The sequence below is a fragment of the Botryllus schlosseri genome, chromosome 6, assembly GCF_051294905.1.
Source record: "Botryllus schlosseri isolate E-star chromosome 6, Bs_hap1, whole genome shotgun sequence".
Taxonomy (NCBI): Eukaryota; Metazoa; Chordata; class Ascidiacea; order Stolidobranchia; family Styelidae; genus Botryllus; species Botryllus schlosseri.
The window spans coordinates 28,805,092-28,825,604 of NC_137241.1; the positions used below are offsets into that span (position 1 = coordinate 28,805,092).

At 39.3% G+C, this 20,513-nt stretch overlaps 2 protein-coding genes across 2 annotated transcripts; one reads left to right on the forward strand and one right to left on the reverse strand.

Moving 5' to 3' along the window:
* The first annotated feature begins 1,421 nt into the window (after positions 1-1,421).
* Positions 1,422-12,201, forward strand: LOC145442019 (uncharacterized). The gene is made up of 8 exons (XM_080319995.1): positions 1,422-1,683; positions 2,247-2,435; positions 2,948-3,110; positions 4,164-4,333; positions 6,718-6,900; positions 7,387-7,549; positions 9,941-10,046; positions 11,994-12,201. The coding sequence occupies exons 1-8, from the start codon at positions 1,513-1,515 to the stop codon at positions 12,034-12,036; spliced, it is 1,188 nt and encodes a 395-aa protein (XP_080176121.1). The 5' UTR covers positions 1,422-1,512; the 3' UTR covers positions 12,037-12,201.
* Positions 12,202-14,425: 2,224 nt separating this feature from the next.
* Positions 14,426-20,502, reverse strand: LOC145442017 (left-right determination factor 2-like). The gene is made up of 4 exons (XM_080319991.1): positions 18,679-20,502; positions 16,224-16,533; positions 15,476-15,721; positions 14,426-14,843 (listed from the first exon to the last, which is right to left on the reverse strand). Exons 1-4 carry the CDS (start codon positions 19,070-19,072, stop codon positions 14,519-14,521), a joined length of 1,275 nt encoding a protein of 424 aa, XP_080176117.1. The 5' UTR covers positions 19,073-20,502; the 3' UTR covers positions 14,426-14,518.
* Between the last annotated feature and the right edge of the window lie 11 nt (positions 20,503-20,513).

Below are 20,513 nucleotides of genomic sequence, written 5' to 3' on the forward strand. Positions count from 1 at the left end.
CTGGGTGTTTTACCCGGCTTCGCTTAAAACCTCGGCAATCAGGATATTATACAGGCAATTCGCGGACCTTGTGTTTGTGTATGTAGCTTTTCACTTGCAGCAAGTCATGTAGAACCGGTCAGTTTTGCGTAGTATGTGCCGTGTTTTTGAAGTTGCTTAGCGATCATTTAGAAAGCAAGGTTTAGCGTCGCTGGGCGATTGCCGATTATACGTTGTTAGTATTGCGGTTACGTAAATATATATTTTATATTTCAGGTTGCTATTTATCTGTTCGAATATTGGAACGTAACTAGAACTCTAATTAAATATTTGACAATGATCAATCATGCAGTAGTCTACTATAGCCTACTAGGCCTATATGTCAGGCTATACCCCGGAAGAACACGGCACGAATGCTATGCTATCAACTCAACCTTTATAAACAATTTCTCCAGCTGTATTGGGACGTCAGACGTCCGATTCGGGGGTATACAGCGGATAGTTGCAAAATTATATGGCCTCCAGCCTTTATGATAAAATAACTCATTGGCAGTTGGCAATCGCACATATTCTCCGGGTAGCTGAACAATGTAACATAGTACTTTCCGGCAACACCCTCGTTCCAGTCAGACGCAACACGCAATACAAATGTTAATGCCAGTGGATCACATAGGAATTCGTAAATTTGCAGAAATGTGTGTCGATCGCAAACAAGCAAGCACGATCCTGCCTGACGCATGAGAGTTATGAGCGCTCGCCGTATGCTAACAATTCAGATGCATCCCCGATATATCCCAGGAGCAAACAAACAGTGCAATTGTCTATTTTACTTTCACGTACTTTACTAGCGTACAGGCGATTGTTTTGGGTCCTTCGTCGATCATTGACTACCAGATATTGATTTTCTTTACAGGGGCAGCTTTTCGGACTGTCGAATACTAGTCCAGTCTCGATAGAATGAGTCGAATCGAGTAGGGCTGGTCGGTTTTTTAATGATATTTCTCTTAAACAATTTCGCAATCTCGTTATGAATGATCATTCCTTATTGACAAAAGTTGAGAGAACCGCAAAGTATTCATGGGCTGAATCTATATAAAATAAATTGGATTTGTTGTTTTTATGTGTGTTTTTGTAGCTTTCGATTTGCTTTTTTTTAATTGCCGCCTGTAACTACCAATGAAATGTAAAACATCATCAAATTCAAACGTAACAATTCTACTTTCGTTTTACTTGCCGGCAAAAAGGGATATCCTCTTTTTCGATTCGGAAAATATGGTAAGACTAATTGAGGTCCTTGATTTTCGTAAATGCATGAAATGAATTTCAGTGTTACTCGAATTCTCGATTCGAATGCAAAGACTCACAACTGAAAACAGCGTCAGTCAAATATCTTCTTTTGTATAGCTGTAGGTTAGTTGCTAGATCGATATACCCTTGCTAACTCATATCTCATCTAGAAAATTCGATTTCTCGCGCAGACTATAAACTTATTTGGGAGCTTTAGTGACAATTCTCAACATCATCGCAATAAATATGAAAGGTGGGTCCGCGCTACGCGTTTGCTTGGTGCTAGCGATTTACAGCCCGAAGCTTGTCAGCGCTAGTGTCACAGTCGTCGGATGCGGAACGACCAAAACATGTTTCCGAAACCCGGACGGTTGCGATTTATCAGAAAGCGCGTGCAGATTTTTCTCGTGGGCACCAGTAAGTCGGAGATTTTTATTTTGTTCGTAAAATACTTGGACAACTAGATAATTCTTGCTGATTAGACTAATTACAGCAAAATGCCGGTAATCTAATTCTAATCTAATTCTAATTCTGATCTAATTTTTGGTTTTCCTGAAAGTGCTACAGGAGAATTGTATAGTGTGAAACGAGCCAAGGTCGGTGTTAAAAGACATTTGCCAATCTCAAGCGCATGTGAACGATCTCTGATTTGGTATGAACTGAATTAGATTCATTTTCCAAGTAATTCTAATTCTGATCTAATTTGAAAATAAGTGTAGCTATAATTGTATTTCCAATCTAATTTGGAAAGCTGAAAAGTTTCTAGTTGTCCAAGTCTGGCTCATAACTCGATTTAGCTTCAATTCTAATTCTAGTCTAATTTGGAAATGAAAACCGTATAGCTATAACTATAATTCTAGTCTAATTTGAAAAGAAGCTGTAGCTACAATTATAATTCTCAGCTAATTTGGAAAAGCTGAAAAATTCCTAGCTGTCCAAGTCTGACTTTTCGCCCGTTAATATTCCGTGTTGTTATCGAGGACGCGACTGGCGCAACATACAACTTCGAAATGTCAGGAGTAACCGGCGATTCGACGAAATATATCGCGATGGCTTTGGCGAAAGAGAGTCAAATGGCGGACGCCGACTTGTATTATTGTGATGGCACGGCTGTAAGAACTGGAGTTATCCAAACGCGGCATACTCCACCAAGCTACTCCACCACGACGGTATGCTGTCGTACTCATTTCCATGCAGTAACTCTGCTAATCAATGTAGAATAGAAGAACTATATGATTCTTCAACTATATATGTTGAAACATACTGTGTAAAAATTTACCACTCCCATATTGCTTGAGATCATTTATGATAATCATCAAACTAACCGGTCTAGTAGGCCAAACCATATAGGTATTATTAGCGGGAGTATTACAGCTTTAGTTATTCAGTTCAGTTGATTTCTAATAATTTCATCATTTAAAGACACCACAAGATTGAAAATATATTTAAAAAAAAAACTCGAAACGACTTGTGGAAGTCTTTCAATCAACCACGCGCCTTGGCCTATACCTAAAACATCTGAATAAGACTGAAAAGGGAAATATATATTTCAAATAGCGGTACGCTAATATCGATCGTGGCATTTGTTGCGTAAAGGTGTGGTGGGTATATACGGAGTATTCCCAGGACGCTGGTGCGCAGACCGATGCGAGATTTTTGTAACGAATATTACTTATTTCAGGGTGGCTTTGTGTCGTTATCGGCCGAGTTAGCCGACGGTGTTGCTCAGTGCTCATTCGCACGACCGGCTTCTGTTATCAAAAACGTCAGCAACAATGAGGAATACGATTTTAATATCACACAAAATCGGTATTATCTTCTGGGCGCTATCGGACCGATGAGTGGTAAGTCGATCAACGCGAATGTATAACAGGTGTCAAGTCTTCAAGTAGGCCTACCAGATTCCGGCACCTAGAAAATTTTCAGCTTTTCAAAATTAGATTGGAATTAGAATTATAGCTACACATTTTTTCTCGAATCATAATAGAATTACAATTGAAGAATTCGCGAAAACTTGGAAATGCAAATAAGTTCAGCTCATTCAAATCATATAATTCACTCTCATAAGCATGTCTGCCGTCTGTACTGCAAGCGTGGCTCGTTACGCTCCATACAGTTCTCTAGTAATGTTTTCAGGAAAACAAGCTTGAAATTAGATTAAGAAATATAATGAGTGCATAGAAACATGTCGCAAATTAGATTAGAATTAGATTACCGGCATTTCGCTGTAATTAGCCTCATTAGACAACTAGAATTATCATGTCATCTCATACGGTCTGAAATTACAAGGTGCATAATACAGACCACGAGGTGATCAAAGTAATCTTCATTGTAACTCTATAGTTTCAGAAGGATATCCGTTAACAACTATACCCAAGTACAAGTAAAAGGAACGATTTCCAAGACACGTCAAAATTAATTCAAGTGGGAGTAGATAATTAAGGTCTGCAAAGTACTCAACTAAGTAGTTTCAAAGGCAGATTTGGTCGGCGGTACATCGGAAATGGCTATACTCTCGTGATTACAAAATGCATATTCGGGACTATTACAAATGGATCATTGACATTAACAAATATTTGCAATCGTCGTGAATATATCCAGTCACCGTGGTGCAGCGTTTATTTTGCCTAATTATGACGCCAATCTCAAAAGTGACGCAGACACACCCCAAAGCTCCTTTCTACGTTAACTGTACAATATCTAAAAAGTAAGTGGTTTGGTATGGAAAACTGTTCAGTAAAACTGGAAGTAAATTAAAAACATAACCACTTGAGTAATTAATGCAAGTATGCAAAACCTATTCAAGTATTCCAAAAAGTGCTGTCTCGCTTCACCAAAGCCAGATCATCCCTATAAATCTGTGATACAGCCGATAAACTATCAGTACAATATTTCAGGAGAGCAAATCACGAAGCATGACACGTGGAAGACTAAAACGTCATCTTCGATGGATTTCTCCGCCCTGCCTGACGTGTATGCCGGATGCGGGTCAACTAAAACCTGCTTCTCGTTTCCGGACGCTTGCCAAATCGGAACGCAGGGCTGTTATTTCTATTCTTGGTGGAAGGTAAATTATGTACTAACAGAGTTCAGATTAGATACTTAATGGTTACGATCAATGTAATATTCGATAAGTCGTCAGAGTAGTCAACTTTGCTATTCAAGTATAGTATAGGTAAATTTCTGCTCAGTTACCGGTACAAGAAGCGGTTTCCAATACATGTCAAAACTACTCCAGGTGAAAGTAGAGATGAAGGATCACTAGGGATGGTGAGAACCCTGAAAGGTTCAGGTTCGTGTGAACGCGAACCTTATTGAAAGGTTATGCGTGAGCGCGAACGTGAACCGATGACGTCACGTGACATCATGTTGCTAATTCCAACCCTAAATTTCAGTAAAGTGACATACAAGATACCTAGCGACGATTAAGGCCACACTATGCCACAATGTTGACTTTTAAACGTCACCAAATGGATCAACTCATGGGCAGTCAAATGCTATATTAATCCCATAAAATCGATACCTTCCGTCGCTTTGCCATCAATTTCCACGAGGACTTGCAGGGGAATATAAGCTTACGCCTTAACCCGGACCGGACAATGTATTCGGCGCCTCGCTATTGCTATACATTGATATTTAGCTGAGTGTAAAACTGCTACCGACATCGCCCCATAAACAAGTTATACAGTAGACAACGATGTCTTCTTTATACCAATTTCATTGATTGGTGTAATAAACATCCTTCGCTGACTACCTACATGTAGTGTATTTCGTATTTCAAACACAAAATTTTAATCGAAATGATGCTTTTACGTAGGGACGTAAGATAATTCTCGAAATTAACTAAAATATCAAATAATAAATTACCCATGTAATTTATTGTGAACTTGCAAGGCGAACCAAAAATTTGATTAGCGTGACCGCGAAATTTGGGTTGTTGATGACTTAAAGATCAGTTCCGACGCATTGGCGTAGGTCCAGGGACCAGCCAATTTTCCGTAGATCTTCGTATATATGACGATAACGTAGAATATTTCGTGGTCGATTTATTTGACTTGATATTATTCTTAGCACTTCGCGCGATTTATTGTCAATCAATTTCTAGCTTTTAGTATTGGAGCCTTCTCTTGCAAATTTACCGAATTGAGTCTGACAATACTCGCAAATATGAAAGAAAGTGTCGCCCAACATCCGACTTCGCGTCTGCACTAGCAGAAAGATGGTCGGCGATGAAGCGTTTGCACAAAATGATAGACGTATATCCACGCCGAAATGTTTGATATTTATATGTCTAAGCGCCGAATAATCCTGTCCTTGCCAAATTAGCCCATAGCGGCATACAGATACGACCCGCAATATTTGCAAGTGACATTAGTATAGGTCGAACTCATTCATTACCGGAACAATTTTCCCGCTTTGCGCAGTTAGATCATGAGTGCAATATGCACACTGACTTTTCATGACATAATTGTTATCGATTTTGATGCGTAATAATATAAGTCATGTTTTCATGGTTACGTAATCCGGTTCGCTCCTATCGGACGACTAAAGAAAGGCCGTCAAAATTCAACATTCAACTGGCTCGCGCACTGATTCGCAAATCTCATGTGGCCTTTTGGCCGAAAGGTTGGCCGCCCCTGGCTAAGAGTGCTGTACAAATAAGTGCAATTATCGAAAACGTATTCAGTTACCGTGATAAGAAGACTTTTGAGCGCAGTTTCCATGATGACCTCACTCTTAGAGCACATCCAAGCATACCCCTAAACTGCTTTTTACTTAACAAACTCAAAAGCGTAGAGTAAGCGGTATAATCTACAACTCTAAAGAAGTGCGCAAGTAGTCTAAAACCTCTCAAGTTAGTACTGCAAGCAGGAAAATCCTTACAATAAACTCTTAAAAGTAACTTGTTTTGTCTAAAAGATAATTAAGTACAAGTGGAAGGGGTTCAAAACATAACCACTTGATTTTGTACTGCAAGTGTACTCAAAACCTTAAATTAAGTCTAAAAGTAAGTATTTTTACCTAAAAACTGTCAAGTAGAAGTGGCAGTAGTCTAAAAAATTCACTTGAGTAGTCGACAACAGTAGAAGTATATTGATATAGAAGAAAACCCGAACATTTATGGCTGACATTCGTCACAGGTTATCGTCAGCAAGTAGTAGAGAATTGGAAAGAACATTCGTATATCAACAATTTTTTTTAAATGGCATTTTTTTAAAACGTTGTTTAATACATGTTTTAAACGAATGCAATTGCAACCCTACCTATATATGATATATTTATATGCAATGTTCTTTCACATTCTCTATTGGTTGCTGAGGTTTACCCCTGACGAGTGTCATCCGCAAATATCCGGGTTCATTTCAATACCAATATATACTGAGGTTTTGTATACTGAGGTTCTAACGTCCAAGAAGCTCTTCGAATATAACTCTACATTCTTTACCTTAGTCAAACGACACGACATACGACTTTGAAATTGTGGGGAGCGCTGGTGCCGGATCGAATTATGCCGCCATAGCGTTGGGAACGCAGAGCACCATGGTGGACGCGGACACTTATTACTGCGACGGACAGACGGTGCGATCCGCGGTGATTACAGTAAAGGGGCAGCCACCTGCCAACGTTGATACTGTGAGTACAGTTCGTGCACTTGATTGAATATACAGATTGTGAAGTGACAACAGAGTTTGACAGCTAGAAAATTTTCAGCTTTTATAGATTAGATTAGAATTAGAATGAGAGCTACAGAGTGCTTTTTCCAAATTAGATTACAATTATAAATATAGCTACACAGTCTTTTTTCCAATTATTACACAGCTTCCAATAATTACACAGCTTTCTCCAAATCAGACTAGAATTAGAATTATGGCTACACATTTTTTTTACAAATTAGATTAAAATTAGAATTATAACTTCACAGTTTTCTCCAAATTAGTCGAATCATTAGAATTACTCGGAATCATTGTTCCCAGCCCTAGTGATCTCCTTTCCTTTAGCGGCAAGTCGAATATATGTCATTCACCAACTGCCAAAAACTCAACACAAACGATATTGCGGTTTGCCCGCCTGAAATTTTGATCTCCCTGTCAATCGCCGGCACATTCGCTTCCGTTTCAGGCTGGTCTGAGCACGCTATCTGCAAAAACCCTCGACGGCGTGGCTCATTGCCTATTCAGAAGACCTTCTTCCGTGGTGCGCACCATAAGCAACGGCGTAGAAAAGACGTTTGATCTCAATGCAGAAAAATATTTCCTGCTCGCTGCATCCGGGCCCATGGCACGTAAGATATATATATATTTCGTCAGATTATATTTCATCTGCCCAAGACATACACGCAATGTACAATGCGATATACAAGAGCCCCAACGCGATGAACAGAGCCGACTTGGACAACTAGAAAATTTTCAGCTTTTCTGAATTAGATTAGAATTAGAATTAGAGCTTCACAATTTTCTCCAAATTAGATTAGAATTAGAATTGAAGCTACACTGTTTTTTCCAAATTAGATTAGAATTAGAATTAGAGCTACACAGCTTTTTTGAAATTAGATCAGAATTAGAACTAGAGCTACACAGTTTTTTTCGTAATAGATTAGAATTAGAATTACTGAATTTGCAAAAACTTGGATATGGATTGAAATTGTGAATGGGAAATGAATACAGCAAAAACCAGTTCATATGAAATCACAGTGCGTGGTGCATAAGGGCGTCAGGCGATAAGCGCCACATCTTTTTGTTAAATAAACAATAACAACAACAGTGCATTACCATAGCAATGATAATGGTTATCTTCTGTACACCAACCTTGCCTCGTTTTTACTATACCAGGGGTCACCGAGGCTCATATAGTTCAAAATAAAATGACGTTTATGATTATGATATTTCTTGTAATTATACTACTTTAATAAAGTATTACTTCTTTTGTGGTAACCATGAGCATCGCCCATGTTAGTCAGAACGACGTTGTACTAACGTAAAGTTTTAAAAACTAGAACGTTGTTCGCAGACTACAAGTTACTATGCTATCAGGCTATATTATTCGTCATATTAACTACCATGACTGCACGGTGAAAGTGAGGAGATGGCGGCTTGGCACTGGATTTCCCTGCGCGAGAGGGATATTCTTGTTAACTCGCTGCAATATGCCTCGGACAAAGAGGCATTTTCAGGAAAACAATAAATTAGATTAGAACTAAAATTAGAGCATGGGGAAATTTCACAAATTGGATTAGAATTAATATTAGAGCATGGAAACATTTCACAGATTAGATTAGAATTGGATTACTGGCATTTCGCTCTAATTTAGTGAAATTAGACAACTAGAATTATCTATTTGTCCAAGTCTGGAACAGAGAGGAGTGCCGAACGACCATTTGCGATCTCTTGGACTGTCATCCACCAGAGATGAGCGGATTTAAAATTTCTATGTCCTAATCCAATCCAAATCCAAAGCTTCAAGTCCTAATCCTAGTCGTAATCCAGACATTTTGTATATTCCAATCCTAATCCTAATCCGATATAAACTTGGAATTTCTCTTAGAAAGCCTACATCTCCTGCCTATAATTCTGTCAAAATAAATAAAACGCATAATGGGTGCCAAAGTACATGAAATAACTTTGGTAGGACGAAAAACTTTGTCGCCATTCGCCACAGGACATCAATCTCCCCTAATATCGGTAAATCCAATCCAAATCCTAATCCGTTAATATAGTCGGCAATCCTAATCCAATCCTAATCCGCAAAATTTTGCAAATCCGGTTTTCCCAAATCCTAATCATATTCCATGCTCACGCGACACGGGGACGAGGAGCCCAGAATAATCTCCGACGGCGGTGGTTCAACCAGGGCCGCCTGCATAGATAGCGTCGACGCTCACCACCACGCTATCTTCCACGCTGTAAACTCGAACTAATTGTGTGGCGTGGGATTTCGATGTCAATCCATGATTTCAACTCCGTAAAAAAGCTTGGGTCCATATTTATATAACATCAAAAGTACTTAACTTGTAATACCCCGGAAAACCCTTACGCTAATCTACAAGCCGCCGTGGAACCCCAAATCTTCGCTGAGTCACAAAAAATTTCACATCCAACTACGCATACACATCTAATACATTACCACAGGGTGCACAAATTGAACTGTGCTTCAACAGAGTGTGAACAAAATCGTTGAAATGTTACATTCACACACAACGAAAACATGATAATGAATATTCATTGCAAATCAGTGTGACACCTGCAGTTGTCTTTCAGAGACCAGTTCATATTGTTTCGTCGAAACGCAACAGCGTGATACCAATTGTTTAATTGCAAATATGCTGATAAATATTTGAGATAGAATTGTCCTTTCAGAAGGACGGGATGCCTATTTCAAAAGCCCTTTCTCCCCAGCGTACGCCACTGCACACAACAAGCACCGCAACAGTCACGATTCGACAACTGAACGTTCCCAATTGCCAGTAGCAAATGATGGTCAAGACAGGCGTGTTATTATTACGAATCATATGTATGAATGGAGTGTGTGTGTCTTGATCTCCAGCGGCACCCCTGGGACTTGCTAATGAGCCCCGGTTAATATTTATAATAATTTTCCAATCTGAAGCCAGTGTATTGTATAGACCAGTCCGCAAGATTAATAAAACACACTGTGGTGTGATGTTTGCTATGTTTAGCCGACGGTAATACCATTATGGTTCATTCGTGGAAAACGAAGACTGAAAACAGGATCATTGGCTCATCCACGGGAAAATTAAATTCATTCCAGCCAGTTACACTTGGGTAAGTGTTTACGAGAACTTTCGCGAGCCTATTGAAATTGCCTGTCCTCATCTTTACTACCAAATTATACTAGGAGTCATTGCAGTCTGCAATAATATTCAAGGATAGTAGTATACCGGTACTATCAGCTGTGGTATAGGCCCTTATTAACGTAAATAGTTGTAGTAGTTTCACAGTATAATATTTTCAGCTAATATGGCATATGCACGCGACAAAATCAGTATAAAAGTACATCAGTTTCAGCACCATACACTAATGTCTAGCCCAGAGGTCTCAAACTCAAATGTACTCGCGGGCCAATTTCCTAGTTTCCGATGGAGCCGCGGGCCGCAGCACCAATAATAGCAGAATTCAATGTATTTCCAAGTAGGCTTTGTTTGACGGAACCTTGCGAACTGACATTCCACACGCATCGTAAAAATCTGATTCACAATTGTGAATTCCCGCCTTGCACGAAAATAATAACCTTTTTTTTAATATTTGAATAAAATTGTTGCTGTACTTGGCATAGTTCCTCAAAATAATTAGTTGTAGACACCATGCGAGAGTGCGAATGCATCAGGACATCGTAAAAGCTGTCACGGTATAATTTTGCAACTAGCGGATATTTGAAGCGCCGCAATTATAGGTAGAATTTTAGAATTTTACAAAGATTGATCTGATGAGCAGTACAGCCTAATCCGCGTTTCGGGTATACTCCTGATAACTAGGCTATTGATCATGTCATTACCAAAGTCAAATTAAATCACCGTTGGATTTACCTTCGACTATTTAAAAACAGATCAATATTAACTTGAATATAATGATTACTGCGCCATAGCAATAGAAATGTCCAATCGCCGAAGAATCCATTTGTGTTACAGCTGTGAAGCATAGGCTACGACTACTTTATAGATACTCGCCACATTTAATTGGCGATAATAACAGGGATAAAGATACACAAGATGACACAGGATGTAACCAACTATATATCAAATGGGCATCATAAGGTCAATGGTTGCCATAACGACCTCCTTCGATATCTAAATAAGCTACGAAACGCAATCTACGACCTTTTGATATTTTACTATTTCCATACCAGTTTGATGGTTTGTTGCGTCCGTGGTTGTACCAAGACACGGCGTTCCGAGTCACAAAAGTCCTTCTCTGATTGTATCTTTTGAAGCGACTCAACTCGAGTCATTTTTATTTTATCACCCATTGAGTCCGAGTTCGACTAATTCTACAGAATGTCACGTCCAAATTACAATTTTCAGTACGAATTATCAACGGGTCATGTTTAACCATCATAAACATGCAAGTAATGTCAAGTAATAGGTAATCTTCCACTGCGTCGTAACTTTTGAAAGTGATATAATATAGTGAAGTGTGATGAGTATAGTTTCAGGCTTCTGGGGTAGTTTTAGAGCGAATTTCAAGTTCTCAAATTAACAAAATGGAAGTTAAATATTGTCGAATACCTCGAAATCCAAAATGCCGTCGCGGGCCGCGTGTTCGAGACCTCTGGTCTAGCCAATCATGTCCACAGCCGCACCGCAAAGCACACAGCCGATCAACTTGCCGAGTTACTGGCTGATTGTCATGTCATCTGTGTAATTGATGGAGGTAGGCTTGTGACGTATAATCGGCGATCACGGATTGATCGGCATCTGTGCAATCCACCATAAATTTGTACCGTCGTGGTATTTTTGGTTTGATTTGTACACAGTCCTAATCGTTAGTGAATCGTAATTGACGTTAACCAGAACCGTAAGAAATGCAACCCGTACTCAATAAGGTTGTCAGTCACTAAATTGCACAATACATGACAAATTACTCCCTGTAACATTTGACATCCGGGAAGTTTTAAGTATTGTCGAACACTGCTCTAATCCTTTCCATGATTGAACTAGTAGCTCACCACCAAAAGGTCCAATGCTATACGATAATTTAATACATTTTCCACAGATTGCTGGCGTTCGTCATGGCAAAACTGTCTCGGGATCTGTAGTCATCTCAAGGATATGAAGATGATGGAGCGGTCGAGAAAGCGTACAGACTAAATGTCGCACGCCTCCAGAGTAGCGCAATATTTTGTATACTTCTCAGCAAAATCAATACTTTATAATCGTAGTTGTATAGTGGCAACGTAATAAAGGCTCGTTTTGAAGGTAAATTACGCGAGCTACTTATAGTTGTGAGTTTTTATAGACAGGTCGGAACTCGGAAGACACCAGAAGCATGGATATTGCCAAGGAAAACGGTACATGCGCGGTCGATGAGCCGGACTATCAGTGTTTCCTTATATATCGCATTGACTCCATTCATCTCTGAAGTATCTAGCCAAGGAACATGTTCGAAACCTTATAATTTTACGACCCACTGTATCAGAGCTGGACTAAAGAACATTTTACGCTGTTTCAAACAGTGTTGGGAACAAGTCACTACCTTCGAGTCACGAGTCACTTCGAGTCATTGCACATTGTGACTCGAGTCAAGTCAAGTCAATCGATTTTCGAAGGTGACTCGAGTCAAGTCAAGTCACTCGAATTTTGGAGCTGACTCGAGTCAAGTCGAGTCAAGTCAAGTCAAGTCACGAGTCAAGTCACAATTCAAGTCAAGTTGCCTTTTCGAAGTATGAGGCATGATTGCGTCATTGCATTATGTTAGCTGTCTGAAATACGGATGAGTGTTCATTGATTTTGAACCGATGAAGGAATATAGAGTTAAATATATACACGCAAGAAGACGCTGTATCGCTGAAATACGTTAGCATAGCCTCAGTTTGTAGTTACCAGCCAAAATAGAGAACAGAGAAACTAATTGATAAGATGCAATACATTACATTACATTATCCATTTGCATATTGATGACGCTACGAATAGACACCATTTTCCAAAATATATTCAATGAATATTATTCATTTACTCCGATAAGGGGCTATTTCGGTCAGTTCTCCTGACAATTTCTCTCGTAAAATAGATGCATACATAGGCCTCTACTCTACATATCCCAAAACTGCTTTCTCTTTACGAAATCCGAATCGTAAAAGTGAGTGGCTTTGCCTAAAACGCTGATGAAGCGGAACTGGTATAAAAGATAACCACCTGGGTAAATAGTGCAGCTAGGCAAAAGCGACTTGAGTACTCCGAAAAAGCACAAGTATAGGCTAGATCGTTACTGACCACCCCTGTATGCTGCAAAGATAATTTCAACATGTTCGTCTGAATAACTCCAAGTGCAATCTCCTGCATCTACTCCTGTATATATTTTATACAATATGTATTCTTTTAAGAGGATTTGTCCTCTTTTTTCAAGCAAACCAAAATCTCCTCCGAGGACGCACTAATTTCCACATTTTTCACGATCCGTCACCTCTCTTCGTTTTGAGTGTTAGACGACTAACAGACTAACGACTAAAACAGTTCAATTCGATACAAAGTACACGTAAAAACAGTCATTTTTCGGAACTGCCGCGGATTCTAACTAAAACAAGAGCTTCTTGGAGGTACAGACCTTCAATATACAATTGAATAGTTAATTTATATTGAGATTAACCAAACAGAAACTGTCGGTGTAAATCCGGATTTTAATTATACCGACGCGGTAAGTTGACTTTGTTTTAGTCATCCTACCGGGCGACAAGCATTTTCTGTGTAAATTTCCATGTTTATTTCTGTTATTGTCCCTCGAAGAAACTGTCCTCTTTTTTGGATCAAAAAATATGGTAACTATAAGATATACCATTATACATACCTTGAATAGTATATATTCACATTAAAATCAACCCGAAGATTTTCGGGGCAAGTTTTTGTTGCAGTTAAATCCGTGGAAAGTTGCATTTATTTTTGAAAAAAGTTAAAAAGTTGCAGAAGTTGCATTTTGCTCGGTTGACTAAAAAAAAAAGTCAATTTTCCGGCTCAGCTCCCGAAATACCCGTAAAAGCGTTACTTCGGTGCTGATTTACGGTGTTTCAGTCGAATTCGACCGTGTATTTCACCAAAACCGAAAATACTTTCATGAAAAATCGAAAAAGTTGCAAAATGGTGCAAAAAGTTGCATGAAATAAATGGACAGAAGTTGCACTATAAGATTCCTTCAAACAGCTTAAAACAGCATTCTACATATCTTACGAGTATTTAGGAAGCTGCCGGAAGCTGTAAAAAAAAGTTGCAAAAACTTGCCCTAATAATCAACAATCGTATGCAATGTTCTGTTCAATTCTCTACTAGTTGCTGACGATTACTCTTAACTAGTCTCAGCCGAAAATATAATCGGGTAATTTCAATGCGAACATACTATTCAATTGTGTATTGAAGTTCTGCACCTCCAAGAAGCTCTTCAAACCTGGATATCGCATAAGTCCACACAAATGCAATTGAAGACACAGCTTTCCAACATAAGAATATATATAAACATATAAATTTTAAAGGAGTTTAGGAAACTTGGAGCGAACACAAATAAAGATATTTTTTAAAATAAGACACACAAAATCAAGAAGATAGAAACACACTGTCTAACGAACAACCGCACCGCGTCACGATCATATTAGGAAATTCAGTTACTTCGACCGAAGTCACGTCATCGCGTTTGATCATATACATCACAGGCAGCGGGGCGCTCTCAGCAACAGAGCAAGAGCGCGAAAATCCGTTCCGCCGACTGGCCGAGCATTTCCCGTCGCAACGGAACGCTTGGTACCCGGCCGGTTCCAAAATCCAGAACTTGGTCCATTCGATGTCGCGGAAACTGACGTAATGGTTGTCTCGGCAACACTTCCGCCGCTTTGGATTGGAGTTGGGCCGGCACTCTCTGACGCTGAAATCGGAACGTCATAATTCAAAGCTCGAGATTCGCTGATGAAATTTGTTCTCAGTCGTAAAGGGAATTCAACAAAAATAGACAGCGTTCGTCTGACGAATTGCCCCGCAACTAAAAATGTTTAGTAAAAGAAGAGGTGGTCAACATATAGCCAGGGATGGTATTTAAAGAAGTATAAATGCCCGGAATTTCTACTCTACTAAAATGATGATTAAAAACACATATTCAGAAGTTCAAGCGAAAGTAGCAAATGAAGCTCCGAAGAGTGCTCGACTCGGTCGAGGGGTCACATACTTTTAGCATTTGATCGGAAGTGATTATTTAGGAATTGCAGGGCCCATGTTCTAACGCAAAACTAAAATTAACACAGCAAATAGCTGTGGTTTGCAAAAAAATATTCAGTTACAGTGATACAAGATTGTATCATCCAATTGTTATGACAACTTCACATATCCCTAAACTAATTTCTACTTTACAGAGTCCAACGTCTAAAAAGAGTGTGATTTTGCTTCAGACTGTTAAATAGAGGTGGAATTATAATAAAAAAACGAAACCACTTGTGCAAGTAATGCAAGAAGGATGACTGACCAGTGACCAATGACCACCGCTAAAAGGTATAAATATCTTACCGACTGGCTCTCTCTTCTCTGGTGAAAACCACCAATTCCGGCCTGTAGCCTTGACCTCTAAGCCGTTCCCTCTGCCCAGTGAATCTGACAAGTTTAGCGATGTTGGCCGCGTGCCGCGTGGGTCTGGTCCCTTCAATCCACATCTCGAGCGTCATGGTCATCATTCTGGTCGGATGCAACTGCCATTGGTGGACGGCGTTAGTGACGTCGAAAGCCTGCCAGCCTGATCCGTTGACGTGGATTTTTCTGCAAGAAGAGGAGCGGCATTATAAAACTATATTCCTGAAAAAACTTTTAATCTAATACGACAGAGGTTGCTAGCACGTTTTTTTTTGCAAAATGCAAGTGGTTCCAGGCTTTTCCATTAATACAAGAAACAAAACAGCAAATTTTTCAAGCTGATTGATAAATCTCGAGCGTAATCTAGGACGTTTTATGGTTCGTCATAGAATTCGTGGCATATTTTACTTTCGTTCATTCTCATAAGCATTAGAATGGCAAATGTCTGTAATTCGTCTCGTTTCGCACTATGCAGTTTTCCTGTAGCCTTTTCAGTTCGGCCATAAGAAATCAGATTAGTAGTAAAGTGCGAGCATGGAAACATTTCGCAAATTAAATTAGAAATAGTTTACCACCATTTCGCTCTATTTAGTTCAATGAGACAACTAGAATTATCTGTACAAGTTTGTGTTTGATACACTACGAAATCTACCTATAGGATAATATATAATCATTGAAGTTTGTTTACCTTGAATCTACTAACGTGGATTTGACGGTGCCGTCCGGATTGAACAGATTGTGATAAATCGACACTCTCGCGTGGCGCACCGGCTTCATGAACCTGCCCGGGTGATTACGCAGAAACACAGACGGATGGAGATTCCTGTATCTTCTCCCCTGTCTTCTGCCGATCCAGTGGAGCTTCTCGAGGTCCGCCACTTTCTTGAACAACCTCAACTCGGCCATCGTGACTACGGTGCCGGGCGGTATTCTGCCGTCCATCTCAAACTGCAAATTCTCAATGTACGGGTCGGAGTAGACGATGTCTCCTGGGATTCCTGTCAGAACACGAGCATTAGTCGGATATTCATCTTCGAAATTTTATGATGAAGGGAATGAAAGGGAATTGCTTTCAATTCACAAATGTCACGGCACTCAACGATAGTGAATAGACTATTGGAGGCTAATATTGAAATAAACCCGAATGTTCTCGGATGGCGCTCGTCAGGATTAATCATCAGCATATGTGAATTGAAAAGAGTGTTGTATGTCAACAATCGCATCATCATATATTACCCCTGACGAATGTCAGCCAAACATATTCGGGATTATTTCAGTATGAATACATACTAAAGCACGACTATACGGACTATACTAATCGTTCGTACTAAGTAGCAGTAACATGGTGAGTTTCCACTAAAGTATAAACACAAGTAGGTATTCTATGCTTAGATCTGTGAAGTAGAAGTAGTAATAAGTCCCAAAAACTTGACTCAGAAGTGCAGGATGGCGAGACCTACTTGAGCACCCCGAAAAAGTAAATGTAATTCGTTTCTCACCACTTTTGAGTGTAGGTGAATGAGCTGAGCAACCACGAAATATTCTAAGAAGCCTTTTTGTTTTGGTTGTCTCAGTTTCATTCATTTGCAATTTATATATAGTCCATAATCGATAATCCATAATTATATTAGAACTAGAATTACTGAATTTACCAAAACTTGGAAATTCAGTCAAGTTCAGCTCATCATGTCAGCTCATCAAGTTAATTCTCAAAAGTACGTGGATGGCAAATGTCTGCATACAGCATGCTTGGCTCGTTTCGCACTATACAGCTCTTCTGTACGATTTTCAGGGAAATCACAGATTAGATTAGAATTAGAATTAGAGCATTGAAACATTTTACAAATTAGATTAGAATTATATTTCCGGCATTTTGTTCTAATTAGTCAATTAGATATCAGATAGTATCTAGTTGTCCAAGTATGGCTTGAAATCATTAATTAATAGCTGGCGAGAGCGGTGATTTGATACGCGCATCGCTTGCATGCATTTTCGGCAGACAGACATTTTTTTGCGACAGTGTCTGATAAGTTTTCAATACACAATGGCGTCTAGACTCGTGATCCTAGCGGTTGGGCTCTCTCTCTTTTTAACTCGGTCGCACAATTTCGCGGTATCATTAAAGGCACTTGAAATGTTTATTGCGGTTTACGGTGCTTGATGTGAAGTTGTCCCGGGCGAATTAACGGCTTAATGGATTTACTCAATACACTTCCGCGTCTGCACTAATAAGTTTCAATTGACAAGTATACTGTGACGGAAAAGTTATGATTTTGATAATGACCCTATTCGTATGCTGTAGACACTGATTCGTTTTAGCAAATTATGAAGATACCGTACCAATAACATAACTAATTCCAGAACATACAATCTGAACTATATATCTTCACCAAGGTGGTCAATATACAAATATACATACCAAACCGATGCGCGCGAATAAAGTAATACCAAATATTCATACGGAAGCGCAATACAAATATATAGGCCTACCTACAATAGTCTACCGCTTAAGATAAGATACAAACGTATGTATGCACTTATGTCATGTTATTTTTCGGGAATTCTGCACTTTGAAATAAAAGCATCAAAGAGAATATACAATAACGTAAAAACAGAACAGTGGTCGGCACTTTATCGTGACGAGTCAACCAAGAAATTACTATCCTATAGTCCTGATAAAAACTACATGTGGTCACGGCAAATTATTCGAGAACCACGTTTTTTTCGATGGGTAACTCAAAGAACAAAAACACTACGCGCTGTAGTGATGAAATAAACGCTATTACAGTTATACTAAGTTATTTGGGCGGACAATTAATCCCTAATACGTGCCGTTGTTTAAGAACTCGACAAATTGATCAATACACATCAAACTTAACTATTGCGCCTTGGGATCGCACGTCCATTTTAGTATTTTTGTGAATGTTGCCATTCCTTGCCTGGATTGATCATATCCTTAGTATCGGTATTTATGATATACGACGTAGACCTGCCAATTGCAACCATTCCAGTTAAATAAAGGTATCGTATAGGCCCCAATTTAACCTATCACGATCCACCTATGACTGGTTTATTCCGGTGCTAAATTTGATATACAACTACAGAAGCCTGTGTAGATTGATGTAGATCAAAAGTTTACGAACCTGGATTTGCATGTACTGAGCCGAAAAGATTCGCCAACGAGGATCGTTTGATTCTATGCCTCTTCTCGTGTTGCATCCTCAATTCTTCGTACTGCTTCTTAACGTGCGTAGGGATTTGGAAGTTGTCACGTTCCTCTGGAGATATGCTAGGTACGTCATGTAAACCAGTATGCTGCAGCATCGCATTCTTCAAATCCAACAAATTCCTGTCCATGTTTTCAATGGTTTCCATGTAGTTCGTAAACCGCGCGTTTAAAAGAGTTTGTCCTGAGACTGCAGGTACATATTTACTGTACACCATCCAGTAAATTATTACTGTAAGGACACGGGTCATACTAGCAACGTTACCACGGCCTGATCTCATCTTTGGTTCTTTTGATGCGATGTTTATCATTACGAATGAATCGCCTTCTCGCGCGAAGAAGCATTATATAGCCAATTGTAATTGCGCGGTTATCAATTTTTTCATCTCTCGCTGGTTAGCAAAGAGTCGTAAACTCCTTCTACTCCAGACATTTTTGTGAGGAGCATTACAGCGGGGTGCGCCCATTACGTCTGACCTGTCGGGATAGTTCGCGCATAAAAACCAAGACTGGCACGTTCCAGTCTCGTGTGAGATGCTTTCTCGGCGTGATAACAGTCTGGCAGACGTAAACATGACATTTGTTGACTTTGAAACGTGTTTACACAAGGTCTCATAATTTGATTGTATAATTCGCTACTGTTGCATCGTGTCTCGTGTATCGCATTGTGTGTCTTGAACGGGTGATGTAATAAATCGCTGATTATGAAGATGTCGGCAATTATCAGCGAGAATTCAATATGCACTTATGCTAACGGTCGGTATGTATCGTCACAGATTACATGAAATCCTCCTCGTCAAATTTAAATCTCTCCACGCAGTTACATTTTGAAAATCTATTGGAATATCCACAAATTGTGTATAGGAAACATGATTGAGTGTGTGTTTGTGTGTTCGAATTGGGAATAGCACGTTGACATCTGATTCACCGCATATGGTCAAAGTAAACTGTGTTTTTCATTGTATCGCGATCTTGTGGTGTGAACTGCTGGTAACGGAGGATTTCATTTTAATGGTTTCCGTATACAGTTAATACATTTATCACACTGAAATGACTACATGTGGAACGTGACGGACCCAACCCCTTTTCATGGTCACAGCTGCAATACGGTAACTGCCAATCAAATATTTTATTCATCTTTTTAAATGTGTATTTTTGGACAAGAATTCTCTAACGAACGAAAATACACTTCTAAATAAACTTCAACATTACGTATGGAAATTATTCTCCATGGCAGGAGCCCGCAACCTTATGTGTGCAGCGTGCGAAAATGTCAAAAAATGTCGATTTTTTACCAGCTTGCGTGCCAAACATTCAATTTTATAATATTTAACGCATCATGCAAGAAATCGGCTATACCACCAACCGTTTTTCTGTAGCTGGCAACGGCATCCATTACATCAGATATTCTTGAATTATTGATCGCGAATAGGGCTGTGCACAATGATTCGAGTTCTCAAATCTGAATCACGGATTAATTTTTATGATTCGAGTCGAGTAGTAAAAGACGATATTTTTCGAGAACTGAAATTATACGCTCCTCGCCACTGAAAGTTAATTTATCAACGAAAAATATAGCTTCGATACAAATTTTCACTGTGGAAGTCTTGAAACCTTGATTGGCCGTATCGTAGCATACGAAAAATATAGTACAAAGCTACGAACGTTACTGAAAATAGCACATTTCCGACGTCATGATCATCCCACAACATTGTTATCAAGTGCAATGAAATCGGTATGGTCGAAACAATA

Bases quoted from the DNA above. Each gene is read 5' to 3' on its own strand.
- LOC145442019 (XM_080319995.1), top strand. From the start codon at position 1,513: ATGAAAGGTGGGTCCGCGCTACGCGTTTGCTTGGTGCTAGCGATTTAC. The intron at 4,334-6,717 runs GTAAATTATGTA...TCTTTACCTTAG, and splicing joins ATTTCTATTCTTGGTGGAAG to TCAAACGACACGACATACGA. The intron at 6,901-7,386 runs GTGAGTACAGTT...CTTCCGTTTCAG, and splicing joins CACCTGCCAACGTTGATACT to GCTGGTCTGAGCACGCTATC.
- LOC145442017 (XM_080319991.1), bottom strand. From the start codon at position 19,072: ATGATAAACATCGCATCAAAAGAACCAAAGATGAGATCAGGCCGTGGT. The intron at 15,722-16,223 runs GTAAACAAACTT...CTCTTCTTGCAG, and splicing joins TCCACGTTAGTAGATTCAAG to AAAAATCCACGTCAACGGAT. The intron at 14,844-15,475 runs GTAAGATATTTA...TTCCGATTTCAG, and splicing joins AGAGAAGAGAGAGCCAGTCG to CGTCAGAGAGTGCCGGCCCA.